General features: G+C 28.4%; 2 protein-coding genes across 3 annotated transcripts in view; both read right to left on the reverse strand.

Annotated features, from left to right (window-relative positions):
• Positions 1-11,171, reverse strand: part of LOC142326907 (uncharacterized) — a 42,712-nt gene extending 31,541 nt beyond the window's left edge. Inside the window, exon 1 of the mRNA XM_075369638.1 lies at positions 463-11,171. Within this exon, the coding sequence (XP_075225753.1) occupies positions 463-657 (195 nt within the window). The 5' untranslated portion in view covers positions 658-11,171. The remainder of the gene's footprint in view (positions 1-462) is intronic.
• Positions 11,172-11,260: 89 nt separating this feature from the next.
• LOC142326094 (uncharacterized) lies at positions 11,261-20,139 on the reverse strand. Of its 2 annotated transcripts, XM_075368274.1 has the most exons (3): positions 20,000-20,139; positions 19,475-19,640; positions 13,868-15,420 (listed from the first exon to the last, which is right to left on the reverse strand). In XM_075368274.1, the coding sequence occupies exons 2-3, from the start codon at positions 19,540-19,542 to the stop codon at positions 14,670-14,672; spliced, it is 819 nt and encodes a 272-aa protein (XP_075224389.1). In that variant the 5' UTR covers positions 19,543-19,640; positions 20,000-20,139; the 3' UTR covers positions 13,868-14,669. The 2 variants fall into 2 exon arrangements, with proteins under 2 accessions (XP_075224390.1, XP_075224389.1); XM_075368275.1 differs by lacking the exon at positions 19,475-19,640 and having other exon boundaries at positions 11,261-15,420; positions 20,000-20,126.
• Between the last annotated feature and the right edge of the window lie 349 nt (positions 20,140-20,488).

A 20,488-nucleotide genomic window follows, 5' to 3' on the forward strand; every position in this document is an offset into this window, starting at 1 on the left:
CAGAAGTTAGTAAGTGAAAGAGGATTGAAAAAATTCATTCACTTGGTTTATAGTCTCTCAAAAACCAAATTACCAACCAATATATTTAGAATTTAACTTTATTGTACATAAAGATAACAATTATTATAAAAATTTGGTAAATTGAGATTGATAAATTTTAAAATTTTCTACTTTGCTAATTCTTCACTGTATCTTCTCGTGATAAACTATCACAAAGAAAAAATAACACATCAACTCTTCTATAACCAGTTAATGAACAAAACTTTACTTAGTTTTAATACCAGATTGAATAATGGTTTTCCAGGTAATAATAAACCTTACCTTCTACTGAAATTCAGTAGTTATTACAAAGCAAATTCAATAGTCTTTACTACAACCCATTAGAGCTGCCAAATGTACTATAAGTAAGGTCTTTAACAAAGCCTTAGCATTTAAATAATATGTAGATAACCACATACTTACACTACAAATACCTTCACCCACTTCAACAATGGAGCAAAGTTGAAGATTTAATTGATTAACCAGGTTATCTATGTCATAAGCAGTTTCTGCTTGATGTAAACTCAATAATCCTAGACCTGTATCATCAAAAATTATTTGCTCATGAGTTGACAGTCCAAAAAGAATTTGAAATACTAATATATATGTCCTTTTCATGCTAAAAGTTATTTATTGAACAAATATTACTGAATTTTTGGTTGTTATATTTTAATATCATTTTAACCTACTTTAATGCCTTGGAAGAAATGAGCACCCATGTCTGCTATGTTTCTATAGTAACAAGCAAGTTATATAAAATTCATTCTAATTTTTTATTAAATGCTACTCCTTATAGAATACAAGATACATTAAGTTGAAATATATACTGAATATTTCTTTACAGTTTATAAATAAATTTTAAATATTTCTTCCTATGCTTTAATTTTATTACATATTTCAGTGCTTTACACAAAATTTTAATAAGGTAGCTGACAGAGTCATTGTCAGAGATCTTTGTCTTGAGAATGGAACAATCAGCCAATTTGTTTATTAACAAGCTGGATTCTTGATTTGAATGAATGTTTAAATAATTTCGCTTTACAAAATAAAAGCGTGTCCAACATGCTTAGCCTGAACTAACCAAACACTGTGTTTATGTAAATTTCTACTTCAGTAGTGGATACATGACTATTTGTGTACTATTACACAAATTTTCTAAATTTATATAAATGCAGTTTGACACTTGCATTTTTAAGGAATAAAAACTGTTTTTCTTGTAGAAAGTGAGAGCAAAGCTTTCATTGAGAGTATCTCTGTGGTAAATGAATTTAAAAAGTTACTCATTCTGTCTGTTGCATTCATGCACCCAACTTGCTTCTCTAAAATGGGATGTCTAAAAGACAAGAGAATGTGGTTGTTTTTTAGCTTCAGAGAATGAGATGAAATGACAATTGTAGCATGTGAAAGGCATGCCTAACTGGGATCTCCAGATGAAAGGCTAAGATGCTACCACAAGCACCACGGAGATCAGCAAGATAACATAGTCAGTGAATTACCACTATCATGGTTAATTCTGTTAACTTTAAGCTTCAAGAATGGCACAATGCAAGTAAATTACGAATAATAAAATTAAAAAGGACAAACAATGAAAATCCAGTTAGAAGTTTTAACAATATATATTTCAACATTTGATCCAAAACAAAACTGAAATAAAATAAATAATTATGACCAAATAATCAATACTATTTATTACAAGCTGCAACAACAAAAATCAAATACAAATAACTATTACCTATGCAATAAAAAACCAGTCTATATGAGATAACCAGTCTAAATAAGATACACAATAACATTTTAATATAATAAATACACAACAATTTCAAGAACATAATTATAAAATATTTGTCTATATAAAGAAAAAAAAAATCAGTAATAATTAATTCAATCACAATTACAACTGGAGAAACATGTATTTTTAAATTTCAGAAGGTTAAGTAACTCATCAACAATATAAACCCCTTCCAAACCATTACAAGCATTTATCAGACTGGAATGCTCAGCTTTAACTGATAAAAATACATTAGTACATATTTTATTAAAGAAGTTTCTCTTTTTAACCCTTTCAGTGCCAACATCCGATTTTTCAGATGTCCACATATTTTCAAGAAATGCCAGCATCTGAAAAATCAGATGTTGGTAAATTGTGCAAGAAATGCCAACTTCCAATTAATCATAAGTTTGTAAATATAACATTTTCCCATATGATTTTTAATGGATAAAATTTGCAAGAATCAGTCATTCATGTGAGCAACAAGCAGCGAGTGCAAAGTCTATACATTCTGTTTATATTTATGTTTTTTATTATAAAATAAAGCTTGCATAGTCTCTTCTGAGTGGTAATGCAGTGAGAAGGGAACTAGAATTGGAATATTTGAGCGACAAATTTCGTTAAGCGATGATGTAGAAAGTAGTGCAACTTCTTTAATACATTCGAGGACGATACAAATATTTCGTCATCAGATATCAATGAGAACAGGACCTACCAGGCCTAATCAGTCCTATACCTAGGCCTACGGGTTGATCTGTCTACCTTTACAAACCCCTGCTAATTCAGAAAGTGAAGACAGGATGGATTGGAATGCTGTTCAAGAAGACCAGAATAGTGGTCATGTACACAATTTTAATCTTGATGGAGTTACCTGGCATCAAGCACTGTCCCCCACAAAACTTTACACCAACTGTCTACTTTTGGTTGTGTTTTTACAACAGCAGTGCTTGAAAAGTTTGTAAAATTTACTAACAAGTAGATTTATTTTTTTTTTTTTGGATTAGTGGTTCTTTCCCTCGTTATTGTTATGATAAATTAATATATTTATGCTGAAGGAGTTATTTTGCTGAACGATTTATCAATAAAAATCGGGACAGATTAGCCATGCAAAGCAATGGTAACCAGTCAATATTTATGGAAATACAAGCATTTATTGCAGTATTGATACTGCACGGGTATAAAAAAACAACCTTTTTTCACATCCAAGCTAGCAAAAGCCACACAATGTAATTTGGGTATCCTTATCCTTACCTGTCAACTAATTTTTTTTTTCATCCAAGTGTGCATATTTACTTTTGTTAGTAAGTAACTTACTTTTAGAAATTTGTACAGTTTTTATTTAGTCTTATAATGTGGAAAGGGGAAAAACAGCATTACAGACTAATTGGAAAAGTACCATAAAGTTTATTTTTCATTATAAGTAAACAAAATTTTATGGACTTCAACATGGTATGACTTGTATCCTACTGGCTATTTTGTTGGCATGTGATCTTTCCCTGCAAATTCAAGAATTTTTAAATAAAATACTATTATGTAAGTAACCTTTTCTAACTGATAGTGTTTTTGATGTATGGTTATAAGAATTAATGCATGTTGTAGAGTAGTTAATTCTGAATAGTGGTAAAACAATTACGTAATATGGTGAATAAATAACAAAAATATAATTTTTGTTATTTTATTTTACAGTTATTATAATAAACTGTTACAAATTGAAAAAAAATAAGCCTGGCATTTCATTAGAGTGCAGAGTGAAAAATCTCTGGCATTTCTTGCTACACGTGTGACAAAATGCCTGGCACTGAAAAGCTTAAAATAGATTATAAATATCAGTAGAGCATGAAAATAACTGAATTCCTTAAGAAAAGTAAGTATTTTAAATCCTCACTGTAAAAATAAACTTAACTGATAATTTATTTTTAAATGATATTATACAAACAATATTATACTGTGGTGTATGTTACAGTATTAAAGGCAGTCACAGTTTAATAATTTCTGTTATGTAATCTTAATGCAAAGCAAAACTGGTTGTGTAACAAGAATACAGATGATAATGTTTAATTTTTTAAACAAGAAAAAAAATCTGTAACATCACCAAAAATACTGAAAATCCTAAATAAAACCTGAATTATGAATTAATAACTTCAATGAAACCTGTGGCAATTACATTGAACCCTAAACTTGCTGATGTATTTCATGCAATTTGAAATACAGGCATACAAAAATTAAGTTTTATTTTTTTGTAAAATCAATGAAATGAGTTGTGTTCAAATATCTGAACAGTTAGTTCTAAAACCTGGCTATTACAATCAACCAACCACCCACAAAAAAAAAGTTTATTACAGACTAGGTTTCACAGTCTGATTCAGATACTATAACTAGCAGCTTTTTTTAACCAGTTTATTTATAACTACATCATTCCAAATTTTCTGGAGTAGAATGTGGACTTAATATAAAATAAATAATGAATAGTACAAACATATCTTTGTAAATGTGTGCAAAATGATATTTAATCAACTGGTCATAATTAAGACAATGTCAAAAGGGATTTAAATTTCAAAATCTTGAAAACAGATGAATTTACCATACATATAAAACTGCTAAATACTGAACTGAGGTAAATGTAATGCACTTTTTGTCAGTTTATAACCACTTGAAGAGGTTTATTATGTTGATTAAATCAAAATAAATAAATCATATTTATAATTTGTATAAATATGATAAAAAAGGTATATAGCACAGTATTTACGTAAATTAGCTAAGCTTACAAAAATTCAACAAATTATGTATCTTAAGACTAAACTGCCATTTAGTGAATATCTGATTATAGAATTTAAAAAAAGAACTAGAGAGAAATTCAATTATTCTATAAACAAAACAAATACAATTATAACGGTATATTTTTTAGATACAAATATAAACATCACAAAGTGACAAAAATTTACAACATAAATACTATACAATTATTTCAGTGAATTGATTGATATAAAGATCTATAAAGCAGAGAAAAAATAATACTTTCAATAATTAAACACTAAATTGCTGAAAATGACATCTGCTTCAGGTCTAGAAAGAAGTTTCCCCACTCATTACTGGGCACAGATGAAAATGTCTGAAATTATTCTACCTTTTATAAGATACACTTGACCCAAGGTCAATAATCTAAACTATATTGTTCGACAATATCATGAATATCTACGTTAATGAAAATAATGGCTAGTTACTTATAGAATTTGTTGACATCGTGGAAATGTAGGAATGAATTTTTTTTTGGAAATATTGCAAGATAATTAACTTGATTTAATTTAATAAGTAATGTCTTTTTGAAGTTACAAAAAAGTAAACTAAAAAAAACATAAAATCTTTAAAAAAAGTGGCTTTATTTTTTAGTTGAAGTTGGATGAATATAATTATCACGATGTATTAGATTTTATTAATTTTAATCTACAGCTGAGATTTTTTTTAACATTTAACTGCAACAAAAATATTTTATATTAAACTCATTTATTATTTCATTCAGTAATGAACTAACAGTTTTACCGTAATATAGTAACTGAGTACACATTTTTTTATTTTTTATAAAAAAATTACATTTTTCATGAAGACCATGACTTAAGTACACAGACAAGAAAAAAAATCTTATAATTTTTTAGGTTTGATTCATATTTTGCTGGGAAAAAACAGTTTGTGTTTACATCTGGGAATGCTCTTCCAGTCAACTGGTCTTGTTTTTAGTATTAAAAACTAGATATTTATTTATTTGCAAATAGCACTGACTATATTTAATAACAAAAAATCCTTGTTATCATTTTGAAACTAAGACTAGCTTAATACTCATCTGTCTCTCAAAGGGGCAGTGGTTACATAATGTATCCTAGGTATTCCTCCTGCATTTCTATTACTGGGCAGCAATCATGAAGTGTAACATCTTAGTAGTTTGTAAATATGTCACTTTGAGCTCTCCGTTAATGTCAGATCTAAATTTACAGTTAACATGTTGACTGCTGTATGACCCAAAATTGGGTCATAGAATAATCTCTAAAAATAATCATAGAATAATAAATAGTCATAGAATAATCTGCATCAAAAATGGGTCACAGTAATCCCTCATTTTAAACCTTAATGGTACAATATTGGCGCACATTTCAATGCTGTTCAGTGTATGTGATGAAAGTCATGCGTGTCCTTAGGAAGTAAAAAAACAACTTTAGCTTGTGAAAATAATAATTTTTTTCAGTTTTTCTGATTAGCATGAACTCTAGTTTCTATTTCAATATAATTTAATTTTTTTATAACTATTTGTTATTATTTGATGAATTATATATTTTAGGTTGATTAAAAATATCGCATGTAAACAATATCAATAAAGCTGTGTCTCGCAGCAGCACTAGTTAAAACTGTTGGTTTTGTCAGAGCTGTATCAAACACTAAGAAAACAGTTGAACATTGGAACAAAGAATGTGCAAACAGTGTTTTTGGTAATTGTAATTTTTTAGTATATATTATTTATTACGTTATCCTCATATTATTTTATTTAATATGAGAATGCTTCAGTGGAATGGAATTAAGTGGTATGGAAGAAGTGGTACAATCTTTGTGATTGCAATTCACAAATGATTCTACAATATAGAAGCCTCATGGAGCCAATGCAAAACCTGAATTGCTTTGGTCATGTGCAAGATTGGTTAGGGAGCAAACTCATCTCTAAAATAAAATTAAGGGGAGTAGGTAATTTTGTCAAGTGGGAAAGGGCTAACTGAGCCTCAGGCTTACTATGGGTTAATATTAGAATGGAACAGGCTTTTGGAAAAATTATTGTTACAAACTGTTTACTGATGAGACACCTTTTGTTTGGTGTGAAACATTGTGTTAATATTTAACAAATGGCAATCAGTATTCAAATAAAAAATCTGTTATGAAAATAATAAATTTAAAGAATTGTCAAAATTTTGTCATGGGTAGACCCAAATTTTTAAATGAAACTTTTAATAATATAGTCTGATCTAGATACTAAACTATATATATATTTTTTTTAAATACTTAGTATACATAAAGCATATTACATTGAAAATAATATCAGTAAGAAGGCCACTATTGCCTGCTCCCCTGCTACTATTATAAACATGAAAATTTAAAATTATATATGTGTGTGTGTGTGTGTGAGATACAAGAAAGAAGGCTAAGTGAATCTGATAGTTTGAACTGATCTGATGTTTGAATTCTATAATTCAAACAGGACTTGTATCCTGCTGTTCTACCAAGCTGTTGAGCTTCCATCTGTCACTGATGAAGGAATACAAGCAATATCAACTTTGCTACTGCAAGTAACCAGGCAATAGTAATTTGTGAACTATCATTAAAAAGATAGTGAAGATGATATTATAAAACAAATATCAACTATCATCAGAAAAGTGAATATTAAGGAATATATCATTTGATTCATTTCAAAAACATTAACCAAAATTTTTAAGACTTAAAATCCAGATGCTATTAATTTTAATGAAAAAGAAAAAATATTTATAGACTTCTGCTTCTAGTCTACTATGAATTTAGCTAATTCATTAAACCAAATTACACAAAACATGTACAACACATGTCTGAAAATAACATTCAGAAACATAACATATTGGCTATCAAAGTACAACAAATGGCTTCAACTATGGTAACATTAAAAAACAAGAATGAATGTCTTACCTATAGCACTGAAAAAGACTGGGACCAAGTCTAACTGATGTTCTAACAATAGTTCAGATCTTTCAGCTACTGCCCAACCTTTGTCTTCATGACTACAGTCATGTTCATAGTTTTGGGGGTAAACATCATAACTCAGCAGATGCATGACCCTGTTTGAGATATTAAGGATCTGGGGGCATTGAGATATTAAGGATCTGGGGGCACTGGAAGCAACCTGTAGGGCTTGCCTTTGACTCAGAAACCAGAACATTTCTTCATAGACAGTGCTCCCACTTAATAAGACAATGATACTCTTAAATGTAATCAATGATCTCAAATTCTTTACGGAATTTGTTAACATCAATACAATCAGGTGATCCAGCTGAAAACTTATATCAGACCAGTTCAAAACTGCAATTTAGACCCCTCCATGACTGTGTGTCACTTACATCACAGTGATTGGTGTAAGAATGCATTAGTGCATGTAGAATTAATATTAAAGAAATAAACAGGTGAACAGAGGTTCACTGTTTAAGAATTAATAGAGAGGATTTCAATTATTCCAACAGAATCCAGGCTAATAACATTTTTTTTAAAAAGTATAAAAAATAATTTTTTGATGAAATTGTTAGTGTTTTACGAATATATTGCGAACCTCTATTTACAATCCTCCTTTTGGATTAATAATAGACTGACAAGAATTGGAAGCTATCAAAACACTGCATGTGAGCTAAGTAAAATCTTAAATTAATGAAAGAAATGAGAAGATTGTTTAATCCATTCTAAAATACATATTTTATATTTTAATCCAATTACAAAAGAAAAATATAAAATGATGTTCACATGTACAACCATGACTGAAACAACATAATTATATCCTTTTATTATTTTCACAATTTCATTTTAAATAAAACTGTTTTGCTTTAAGAATATTAGATAATAAGACATGTATAAATAATTTACATGTTACCAATCTAATGGAGGAAAAAATGTTTTTTTCAGATTCCCTTACATTTTTTTACCCAGTGCAATAAGTAATCCAAATAGATATGAACATTTTCTATATTCATGGGAGACTTTTAGCGAATAAATAAATATTTCAAATTAGGGATTAATTAGATTCAAAACCATGCACTGAAATGACTAAAGACTAAAGAACGGTAATGTTTTTCTCAATAATAATGCATTCAATATATCAGGCATGTCCATTATAATTTGCTATCTATAATTAATTGAAAATAACTATTAGAATATGTAATAATCCAAATTCATTTGTTGCTGCATTAAAATATACTCAAAAATTAGAAGCGTGTTGGTGATAACTTTTTTGGAGAATAAAAAATAATATAGAATACAATTATACAACTGATAAAGAAAATAGATTGATTTGTAAAAATCAGAAATGTGGATATATATATATATTTATTAGATAACATACAAATATTGTTAAGTACTCATTATACAAGGCTCATGTTTATTTTTTATTATAATACAAAAAAAAAAATGTATCTAAAAAAAATAAAATGAGTTATTTATCCAGTATGAGTAAATATCCAGTTATTTAATCTGGACAAAATACATTTTACAAGTAAAAGAAAATGCAATGATAATAAAATACGCAAAATACTTCTTTTTGAACTTCTCTGTTATCAATCACCATTAAATTAAATCATGTACTTAAATTAATGCCTTCATGAAAACTACAGCTCCAATTTAGTATAAATCATATACACTAGATCGCAACATACATAGTTTTATTGAAACTACATTTTACTAAAGTATTTTTGACTACTTTTTTATTTTAAAAATTAAGCTATTTATTTTACATTTTTGTATGTATCATTGTTGTTACAAATTTTAAACGTTTATTATTCACTCAGTTTTAAAATAATTACCTTAATATTTGATGTGTACTGGAGCTGTAGTTTTCCTGAAAGCATTAGTTTAGGTGCATTATTTAATTCTGTGGCAACAATAACAATAAAGATGCATTTTTATTTGCTATTTAAAAAAAATTCTGCTCTTTCTCAACTTCTGTTATTTTTTCACTGTACTTTATAAATTATTATAAAAAAATGCAGAAAACTAATTATTTCCCCAAAAATATAAAATGTTTGATTTTATTGAATACATCAAAGATAAATTATAAAAAACTAAAAACGAATTTTCCCCCAAAAATTAAAAATATTGTTTTGATTTTATTTATGTTTAAGTGGTATAAACTGTGATGAAAATTTTATTAAAATTGTAATCTCAGCTGAGAAAATGAACAAAATTTACATAAAAAAGATAGGGAAATTTCTCGGATCTTTTCTGTTAAATGGCAGAATTTCCATTTTGTTGGAAATAGTGTAAACAACCCTCAATATGGATGAGATGGCATCATTACTGCCACCACTAAGCTGTAATTAATTTTTATTTACAATATTCCATTCCTCAGAAATCATTCATGCAAGTTGAATCCTTCATTCATTGTTCTCATTCACATGTTTATTTTTGTATAGTGTATGTTGATTATTAAATAAAGTTAAAAATTGGAAAGAAATAATATGGTAATCAATCAACTGAATCGTTATTGCTCTGACAATCTGCTGCCACGGAGTCACAGCCAATGGGCCAATCTTGTTGCTGGCAATATGCAACAATGATGTCATTCTAGCCTATACCAAGTTTACACTACTTACAAGAAAAATGCTAATGCTGCCATTCAATAGAAAGGTCTGAAATCTTGACATGTCAGAGGTATATATCTTTATACCTTAAAGATGTAATAAGTTTTTAGAACTATGCAATATTTGGTTGAAAAAAACAATACCCTAAAATTAATGAAATAACTAAAACCAAATAATCTGCAATTACTGAAAGGTTGTAAATTTAAATTAAATGTAAATAATAGCAACTAACGATCACAAGTGTGGCACTTTATATGACATCAAAAATTAGACTAAATTTTTTACATATGTTGATGTATATGCATCCGTGAATATACAACTTTACAGTAAACTTTATATCATTCTTAAGTATGCATTCCAACACTATGTTACCTTCATTGAAATTGAGATTAACCATCTGATTATTATTAATTTTACAGTTACACCAGAGAGTTTAGATAACAAACTTCACTTCCCAGTTATCAGACTAATACTAATCTTGCACATCAGCGATTTAACTGCTTTACATTAACAGCTCCACTCTTAATTTCAGTTTACTTTTACAGATCGTGAAGTGGTTTATAAAAAATAATTTTACATTATACAACAAAAATGCAGTTTCTAACTCATAATTTCTTTTAAGGCTGACAATGTGGAAAACAAATTTAGTCAGAATCACAATTAAGTCTGCAACTTATTCTTGGTGTATAAGTTTATAAAAATTAACAAAATTATAGAAATTAGTTATAATTTATTTAATCATAAAAAATGCATGTGTATAAACAACATTGGGTTCTCTTCTGCAACTGTCTACAAACCTAAAGCAGTAAACTTTACTACAACATATCAAAACTGATACAAGTATTCAAATAATACAGTTACAAAATACACTTATTAAAAAAATAAGTTAATAAACAATTAAACAAAAGATATATGCAAGTTAATGATTAAGAAATGTCATCAGATTTTAGTCAATCATGAAGCTTCTAGAATGTATATTTTAAGTGAATGAATTTAAGACAAGATAAAATTGTTTAAGTTGTTTTTCCCAGATATCCAATCAATAATTTGAAAAAAAAAAAATATATATATATATATATATATATTATATAATGATCACAAAATGTTTTTGAAAATTACAAAGAATGAGAATATAATAAAAAAAAATAATAAGAATGTCAAGTAGATGTGCAAATATGATGCCTGCAAGGTAGTAAACAGAATTTTGATAGAATATTATTATTTATTTATGGAGTTTGAACTAACATCAGTTAGATTCTGTGAACTGAAGTAAGGAAATAATTATAATATCATGGCAAAGTGAAAAAACTATTACTCAACTCATGTCACTGGAAACTAGGGCCTGATTTGAAACTGCTTTTTTAGCCATAAGCTCCAGCAGAGTAACTTCACACTTTTTTGAAGGGACTGCTGAGTAACATATTAGTTTTATATTTGCTTCTGAAACACTTAATAGCCTAAAACTTTGGTTATACTTCACCAGGATTAATCATCTTATCCGATCAATGGGATGTACATAACAGAATTTTGTAATTATTCAAAACATTTCACAAGTTCTGTTTACGCCATTCTAGCGTAAAGTTTTCCGTTATTTTCTACGAATTCCAAGCTAGGGTGGGTCCCGTTGTCTTATTACTAGAATGTTAAATTTCGCTTTGTTTCGAATTTTTGTGTCTGTCAAAACTACCTGTTTTTATTATTTGTTCTTGTGTTCGACCCTCCCTCCGTCATCCTTAGTGACCGCGTCCATTCTTCTATCGAATTATTTTTTGACTACCCTTTTCATACACCCGTTATTCTTTCGTCCCCTTACTAATACATGCACACATCTCTTGTCTTTTACACACACTCTCTCCTGTCCACTACCTGGATCTGTTTACCCCCTTTTTCTTTCGCCATCTTTTCGGCAGAGTAGATCCAACATCTCACCAGTGCAGTCGCCTATGGCCATACTCTCCCGCAAACTTTGTGGTAACATTCTCATTCAAGCAGAATCTCAAAACTCATCACTACACATCTGAGATTCTACGCATCATTCTACCACCAAACCACATCACACCTTTGTATTCCTGATACACCAGTGCGGACTACGCCCAGGATTACATATGTATTCATCTGTACTTGCTTTTACGAGTTCATCTCTTGCTAATATTTGTGTGTGATACAGGCAAGTGCAAATTATTCATTATTATTCATATTAAACGTTTATGTTATCCTTGTTCATGTGTAGCCCATTTTATGGGTTATTAAATGCAAACTATCGTTCTCATCAAATCTACTTTTAATTTAAACACTACTTCAGAATTATAAAACTTATGTGCGACATATTTCATATATTATTATTGATAACTATTATTATATTTCGTGTTGTTCATCAAAATTTCGTGTTCAAACGTCAGTTACTCAGAGCAAATTACCTTTACTTGAAAGGTTTATTGCATTCAACTCTATCATTTAATCTAATTTAACTTGTTAATTGCCGAGATTAATTCTTATCTATTCATGCACTGAATTCACATTCTCTTAAATTAATCTAAAGAAAATTACTCCGGATATGAAGTTATGTTTTTGTGCTTCTTTGTAACTTAATACTTTCAAGAAAACTTACTATTAGAATAAATTCTATTTATATTATTATTTATTTTAATGTGTTTATATTGTGATTTAACGCCTTCTATACTGAAATTATTGTAAACAACTCTCTTATTTTCCGACTCTGTTACACTGTGTATTTATAAAGGTTTATTCATGTATTTTTGTATTTAACAGCATTATTCATTTATTAATTCAGCTGATATATTAAGTAGTATTAAGTCATGCTAATTTCATAATTTCCTGTTATGTTTTAAGATTATAATTATAACATAAATTCATTCGGTACTCTTTCAATAAAGTCCAATTTCTTTTGGCAAATACTAGCTGTGTGTTTTTTGTTAACTTTACCCAACAAGTTCACTGTAGGGTCTCACACTCAAGCTCCATAAGTAAAATTAAATGTTTAACTGTGTCACAGCAAAATGTTTAATAAATAATTACTAGTGTGAGTTTATGGTATCTCATAAAAGAATTGTATGAAACCCACAACTGCAGCCTGTTAGCCAACAAAATAAGCTTTAAATTTATAATGCTGTGAAAATTCAGCTGTAAAATTTATTTTCAAGAACTAAGTTCAATTCGAGAAAAAGTTAGTAGGAGGAAGATAACAGAAAAGAACCCAATAAGAATGATTAAATAATAAATAAAGAAATAACTGCTGAATGTTAGCATATGAAAAATAAAGGAATTATAAAATATTTCAAAAATTCAGATAGTTAAGTAGTGTTAACTAATTAGGGCTTAATGTATAAAAGACAACTACTTTCTACATCTGTTTAGGGCAAGGAAGAACAACGAATATAACTACCTCAAACTAACTTACAAAAACTTTTCCTAAAAATTGAGTTTATAAATAAAAGAAAAAAATTATCACTATATTTTTGGCAACATTATATGCATATCAATTTCTTTCATCTAACAAAGTATCTTTTCAATCCTTCTTTTACATTATATTAACACAAATCATTTAAATTACAGTACACTTCATAAAAGAATATGATTTAAAGAATCAATCTCATAATTATAAACTAAATCTGAACAGATAATAAAACAACCAATACCAACAGCAGTCAATTTTTTCTCAAGTAAACAGAAAATTTCTATCCAAAAATCAATTACAACATCAAATGCTGTTGATAAATGCATATTTAATACATTGAAGTGAGATCTATACGATATGAAATTATGTATCATTTACATGAAGAGTATGTATGTATAAATAAAACAATATTATATTATAGACACATCAAAATTAAATTACTATTTAAGGAATGCTGGCTGGCTATGTGGGTGTATGCAATAAACAAACCTACAATCAGATTTTAAATACTGTAATAATAATAATAATAATAATAATAATAATAATAATAATAATTACTGGTAAAAGATTAAAGAAAAAAAAATTCTGAGATCTGTTTGATGGCTCTGCAGAAATCTGTTTCCTTTATATTAGTTATAAAAAAAACCTTACCAATATCGACTAAGTAATAACAAACCTCAATATCAAAGAATGATACTTAAATCATTCAATACTATTCTAGTTATTTGAAATTTATGTTTTTGTACATCTGTTAGAATATTAAATTTTATAAGGTTTTCTTAATACATCTGCTATGAATACTTATTCATAATGTTCTATAGCAATTCTCAGCAAAATAAGTTAAAAAAATCTGAATTACAGAATTTAAATAGAAGGTAAGAAAAATAAATAATATGGTATTGTTAGTTAGCAATCAAAGGTACAGAATATCATTTTCACTTTCAGTGGAGTATTTTTATTCATTCCAATTTAACATATTTAAACTACTAAGTAGAAATTCTGCAGTCTCACATTGATGTTTCTAAGAACAATAATTAAAAATAATTTACTATTGTATTCTTAAGGAAATTTATAACATTTTTGGTACAATCTATATACAAATATATTAAATGTACATCATTTCAGCCATATGAGACATCTTCTTTGGAATATGGACAAACAGATCAAAATAACTAGCAAGCTCATCAATCGTTGTATCATCACACTGAAGAGGCTGAGATGTTAAACGAGCTTGAAGTGAACACGATGATGATGATTGTGTTTTTGGAGGCAATTTTATATCAGAGGTAAGTCCTACATTACTACACGAAACACACATTTTGGCACCCCTCCTCTTCACTGGAACTGTAATATTTCTTTCCTTCTTCGTCCTGAGCTCAATATACGAAGGACCAGAATATACATCGGTAATACAGTTTCCTATATTAGATGAATGACAACTAACAAGACATTTAAAATCTGTATGCTTATTAACAGCATCACCACCTAATATTTTTCCTGTGCTGTTACCTAGATCAGTCGGCAAATTATTTGTAATATCATTTTGGAGACAGTTTATTTTTACACCACTAGAATTATTATCATCAACAGGCTTATTTTCTTTTAGCCTTAAAACAGGATCTCTTAATACTTTACGTGAAAAACAGCCTAATCGACTACGCTGCAGTATTGGCCTTTTAAATGTAGTTCTATGCAAGATATTACCTTCTTGATTACGTCTCTTGTTGCAATGACAAGTTCCTGATGGACATTTTTCACCAGATAATGAAAGAGATTCTAGTACAGCTTCTGGATCAATCTCATCATCCTGTTTTTTTCTCTTAACCTTCTCCATAATTAGAGAGCCATTATCCAACCTGAGCAGAAAATAATATGTTAAAGGTCTGCAAAAAAATTAATAGAAAAAATTAAAAAAAACACTAAAATATTACTCTGCTTATAGTAGTGCATTCTACCTGACCTTGATCAAACTTCTATCTATCTGAAAGATCAATCCATTTGAAATGTTCCAAAATAACAAACTGGTTGCTTGACCAATTCAAAAAAAAATTGAAACTTACCCACTTGTTTCCTACATGTTTCAGGACCTTAAAACTATTTTTTTTTAATTCTTTATTTAAGCAGTTTACCTGTGGAGGCCATTTTTGTTATGGTGCGCACACCTATTTTTGTAACTGTAAGGGTTTACAGAAAAAATCATAACTAAAAACCTATTTGTCCTGGAAGGATGAAACAAAAAGCAATTTAATCATATTTTCTCAAGGTAAAAGATTGGTCCAATGGTTTATTTACCTCTTTCCCTTCCTTTTGTGAGAAAGTTATCATAAAGTTGAACATGAAAAACTGTGAACTTTCACTTTTGGTAATATTTTTCAAGAGGCAGGGTTTGATTTATTTTTTTATATTTAGCTATATGTTAGTATTTTACCACAAATAATATTAATGGTGACATACTTCTAAATTTTTATGAATTTTTGAAACTTTTTCAAAATTCAATTTTTAGCTTCAAATAACTCTGATGAGGCTGTGGTGATAAAAAATCTCAAATTTGCTCAACTTAGTGTTTTTGTAGAAACAAAAAAGTTTATTGTGTATTGTACTAATAAAAAAGTTATAACCTCTCAAAAATCATGAAAAATCTGTGAAAAGCGATACCACTTTGACTTGCTAAGTAAGTGCTCCAAGAGGGTTTTTTCTTGTTTTCTTTGCACTTTACATTTTTTATAATTAGCCTTTACGTTGTTGAATTTGAAGTTCTCAATATTTTTAAAATAGTTTTTTCTAAATTATTAATGATAGGTCATAATTAATGATAGGTTGTCAGTAATCCAATGATAACTTAACCAATATCAGTAACCTAATACAATTTTGATACATTAATGCTTGTAAAACTTCCCAAACTAAGATTTCAATGAGTAGCCTACATTTTTTTTAAAGAATTCATTTTTATTTTAATATTGGCTTATTTTTTTAAACTTTTTTTATATACTTTAAAGGTAAAAGTAACAGCTCTTTATTATCCAATCAGTTAATTATCTTATTTATGCTTTTAACTTCAATTTCATCTTGACCCTTGTAATAGTAATTTTATTTTTAATGTTTTATAGAATTACTTTAATAATCATTACTGGATTACTTATTAGATAGAGATAACAGTTAGAGAACTTCAAAAACTGTTTATAAATTTTTTTCAAATGGGTCTACAAAGTTCAAGGCACTAACTTAGATTTCAGTTCATTTTTTTCTTTCAAACTTCTCATGAAATTTAAAAAATGCTACAAACTGTTACAATGCCTAAATTTAAACAAGCCAAGGATTTAAACAAGCCTTCAATTTCAAGTTTCATAGCATTTCACTAGCTTCTTCATTCCTTCTAAGAAATTCTGCTACCAGTAACTTAAATCAAGCACACGGTAATGCAATTTTTCAATCAGTTGTCATTGTCATACCAAGCCACTGTTAAGATGAAAAAAAAAAGAAAATTGCTGGGAAATAAGATAGGACCTATAGGTAGGGGATGATTAAAAATTTTCAAACAAAATTTTTCTAATTGCCTTGTTGTGATTTCCCGTGTGTGGCTGAGCACTATCAAGTAAAAACAAAATCTCGTGGGATAGTATCCAATGTCATGTTTTTTATAGTTCTTGTAAGGTTTTTAAAGTTTCGCAATACATATCGGCATTCACAGTAGTTTCATAATCACTAAATTTGGTGCCAAAAATCAGAATCCATAAGCTTTACCAAACGTTCTTGTTTGAACTTGTTGGTCTAGGAGGAGATGAATGCCGCTATTGCTTGACCGTTCCTTTGTATCAACATTCGAAAAATAAATCCAGGTTTTATCTCCGGTAACAATGTTATCAAACTATTCATCACCTTCATTTTCATAATGCTGCAAAAATCCACGTGCTATTAACATTTTTCTCCTTGTGTCTGCTGACTAACATCTTGCTCATAATTTTTACAGCCCAATTTTTCAGTCAAAATTTCATAAATCAAACATCAGACAATTCTGACACAGGGAATTGGCAATTTTCCCAAATCTTTTTGTCAACCTTTTTCAATCAAATCATCCTTCAGCACCAATAGGTTGGTTGACTACCTGGATTCTTCATTATGAATGCTCCTTCACCCTGCTCAACATCAACAGCACCGCTGTCTTACTTTAAGAATCACTTGTAATATTCGACCCATAAATGTCAAAAAATTTACCTATGAATTTCAGACGCAAAATGTTTTTGCCATAAAAAATTGGATTAATCCTCATACTTCTCACTTGGCAGGAACATGAATTGTAGCACTTACTTTAAATGAATGAATATAAACAACAAAATAACAGAACTATTTTGGTAACAGTTGATAATTTTAACTACTGAACTACAAAACCGCTATCTGTAGTAGGTACCACAACACGTATGTCTGTGGAAGATTTAAAACTGGCCTTGTATATGTGGTCAATAATGTTTGTAAAGAAAAAAGTACTGCAAAAGCTGGTGTATGAGTAGAGCTTCAAGAGTACTGCAAACACAGGATCAATTTTTACACTGAGAAGTAGTTAAATTAAAATATTTCCATGTTAAGAAGTTAAGTTATTTAAAGAGTTTAAAAAACATGAATAATCAATGAAATTTTTGTTCAACTTAATTGTTATGAATATAATATTTATTAATATAAATTCACAAATAATTCAAGTTATGTTTTTGTCATAATTGTAAAGAAAAAAGTACAGGTGAATGTCACTTCCTTCAACAATTATACCAATTTCTTCTTCTTATATAAAATCTTATGCATAGATATACTATATTTTTAATATGAATTTAATGATCTAACTAGTCCCCTCAATAGTCATTCATTTACTCCACTTTCACATCAAACAATGGAAGCACCGAGGTAATCCATCAATAACCTTGGTATCTACAATTTTCCTCCAATAGAATGTTACAAATTTTTCTAATTAATGTGCATAAACAAAGTTTAATTTATTTATTTTTCAAAAAACCAGGTTGTATGCTACAAAAAATTGTTTTCTCATGGAATTCCTACCCAAATCTTTAAGACAATCGTTAGATTAAAAAATTTGTCAGAGAATGACTTTTTCATCTAAGATGCTTTCAGGGTAAATTAAATCTGTTCCTAATAGTAATATAGTTAACTTTTTTAATTCTATTGCATTTTAATTCAAATGAGCATTCAATGCTCATATTAACTCTTCATATATTAAATGTGACAGAATTTGAGATATTTAAAATTTTGCCATACCAGCAAATTTAACAAGAGTTCTACAGTGGATCTCTTATAAAACCAACTACATACTTCCAAAATGAAAAGCAACTTATGCACCAGATCAACATGTATCCCAGTATTTGAACTTATGAATTTTACATTTAAAAAGCTTATCAAACAGCATCAAATATGGGAACTGAGTATTAGTTGATTATATAAAAACAGCTGTCAAACAAAAAGTATACATTACCCTTCACAAACCTTAGTTTTATACTAATATTCAAGGTAAGTTAAATTATCACCCTAATTTACTGAGGAAAATACAAATTTCCTTCATTTCTTTAACATCATTTAGTATGTTATCCTTTTATGTTTAAAAAAAAACAAGTAAACTTTAGGAGAATCTCATCTATGAAACTATTATTCTATGACTGAAAATCACAGAACATTACACAATAATCTCATTAAATATGTATGTACTCATTCAAGTATATTTTTTTTTTAATCTTAATGTACATAATGCCCGAACTAGTCTAAAAAAAACTGTTGGCAAGGATAGCAAACAGTTCATTTGATTGTACTACTGTCACTAGTGAATATTATATGAATATGTATGGTGCATACAATCGGTTTGTTATCTCACAGAGAATGTAAAATTTAATATTTATACAAAAAACTATACTTAACCTTTCTGGGTCAATCTCCAGTCTCTCAAGACTGGCTGGCAATGTTAAACTCTGTTTTTCAGACATCATAAAACTCCATTTAATTCAAGGCTTCACAAATAACAAACTTCCTCCTTTCCCCAATTCAGCAAATATAAAAGAAAGTAAAGGATGCAGATTTTCCAGATCTGTAAAACAGAAGACGCAAAAATATAAACTGGGTAAATTAATAAAAATACAGAACCAATTGCTATGTGTAATATGTATTGTTGGAATACTAACAATGAGCGGGAACCCAAACAAAGCCACAACCCACTTCAAATAAAACAAAGATTAAAACTATAAATAAATGATTACAAAAAAAATTAATATGAAGAATATTTAATAAATAGAAATTCAAATATAGGATGATGACCTTGCTCATTTTCTAATTCATTCGCATAACCTTGCTAAATAATGTAGCTTGTTCAATAGTACAGTTCAAAGCACGCTGCGATTAAATTTAAAATAACTTAAATAGAAATGCATGTTTAAAAATTCAGCTTACCTTTGTAATCTGCAAAATGGGATATGAGATTGCTTTATTCGAATGAATCAAATCACAACACAAATAAATACACGACTTACTCAATATGACGCAGTAAATACTCATTCACCTCTTGGTTAGCTGCCATTTCGATATCGTCCTTCTGAAGAATTTGGTGGTCTTTTCACTTCCTGATCGTAAAATCACAGTTTCATTTACGTTCAGTTATAAATAAATTTAAAAAATTAATTTTTAACTAATTTTATAGTAATAAAAACAAATTTTTCAATCTGTTTGCCAAAAACTAATTTTTTCCAACTATTTTATGTAATTTATTCACCTGTACATCAGAATTAACATTTATTTTAAAATAAATTTAAAAAACGCAAATCACATTATTCACTTTATGCTTGGGTTGGCAACTTTTGTGTCCATAAATTTTTCATCAGGGTTTTAAATTTTCCTGCACATTTTATAATGCAATGAGTTTAATATTTATTTTAAAGTATT

The sequence above is a fragment of the Lycorma delicatula genome, chromosome 6 (assembly GCF_047948215.1).
Source record: "Lycorma delicatula isolate Av1 chromosome 6, ASM4794821v1, whole genome shotgun sequence".
Taxonomy (NCBI): domain Eukaryota; kingdom Metazoa; phylum Arthropoda; class Insecta; order Hemiptera; family Fulgoridae; genus Lycorma; species Lycorma delicatula.

What these genes read in the sequence shown, in the direction of transcription:
- LOC142326094 (XM_075368274.1), bottom strand. Translation starts at nt 19,542, where the DNA reads ATGATGTCTGAAAAACAGAGTTTAACATTGCCAGCCAGTCTTGAGAGA. An exon ending in CTGGAGATTGACCCAGAAAG is followed by an intron (nt 15,421 to 19,474) that starts GTTAAGTATAGT and finishes TTTTCTGCTCAG; the next exon opens with GTTGGATAATGGCTCTCTAA.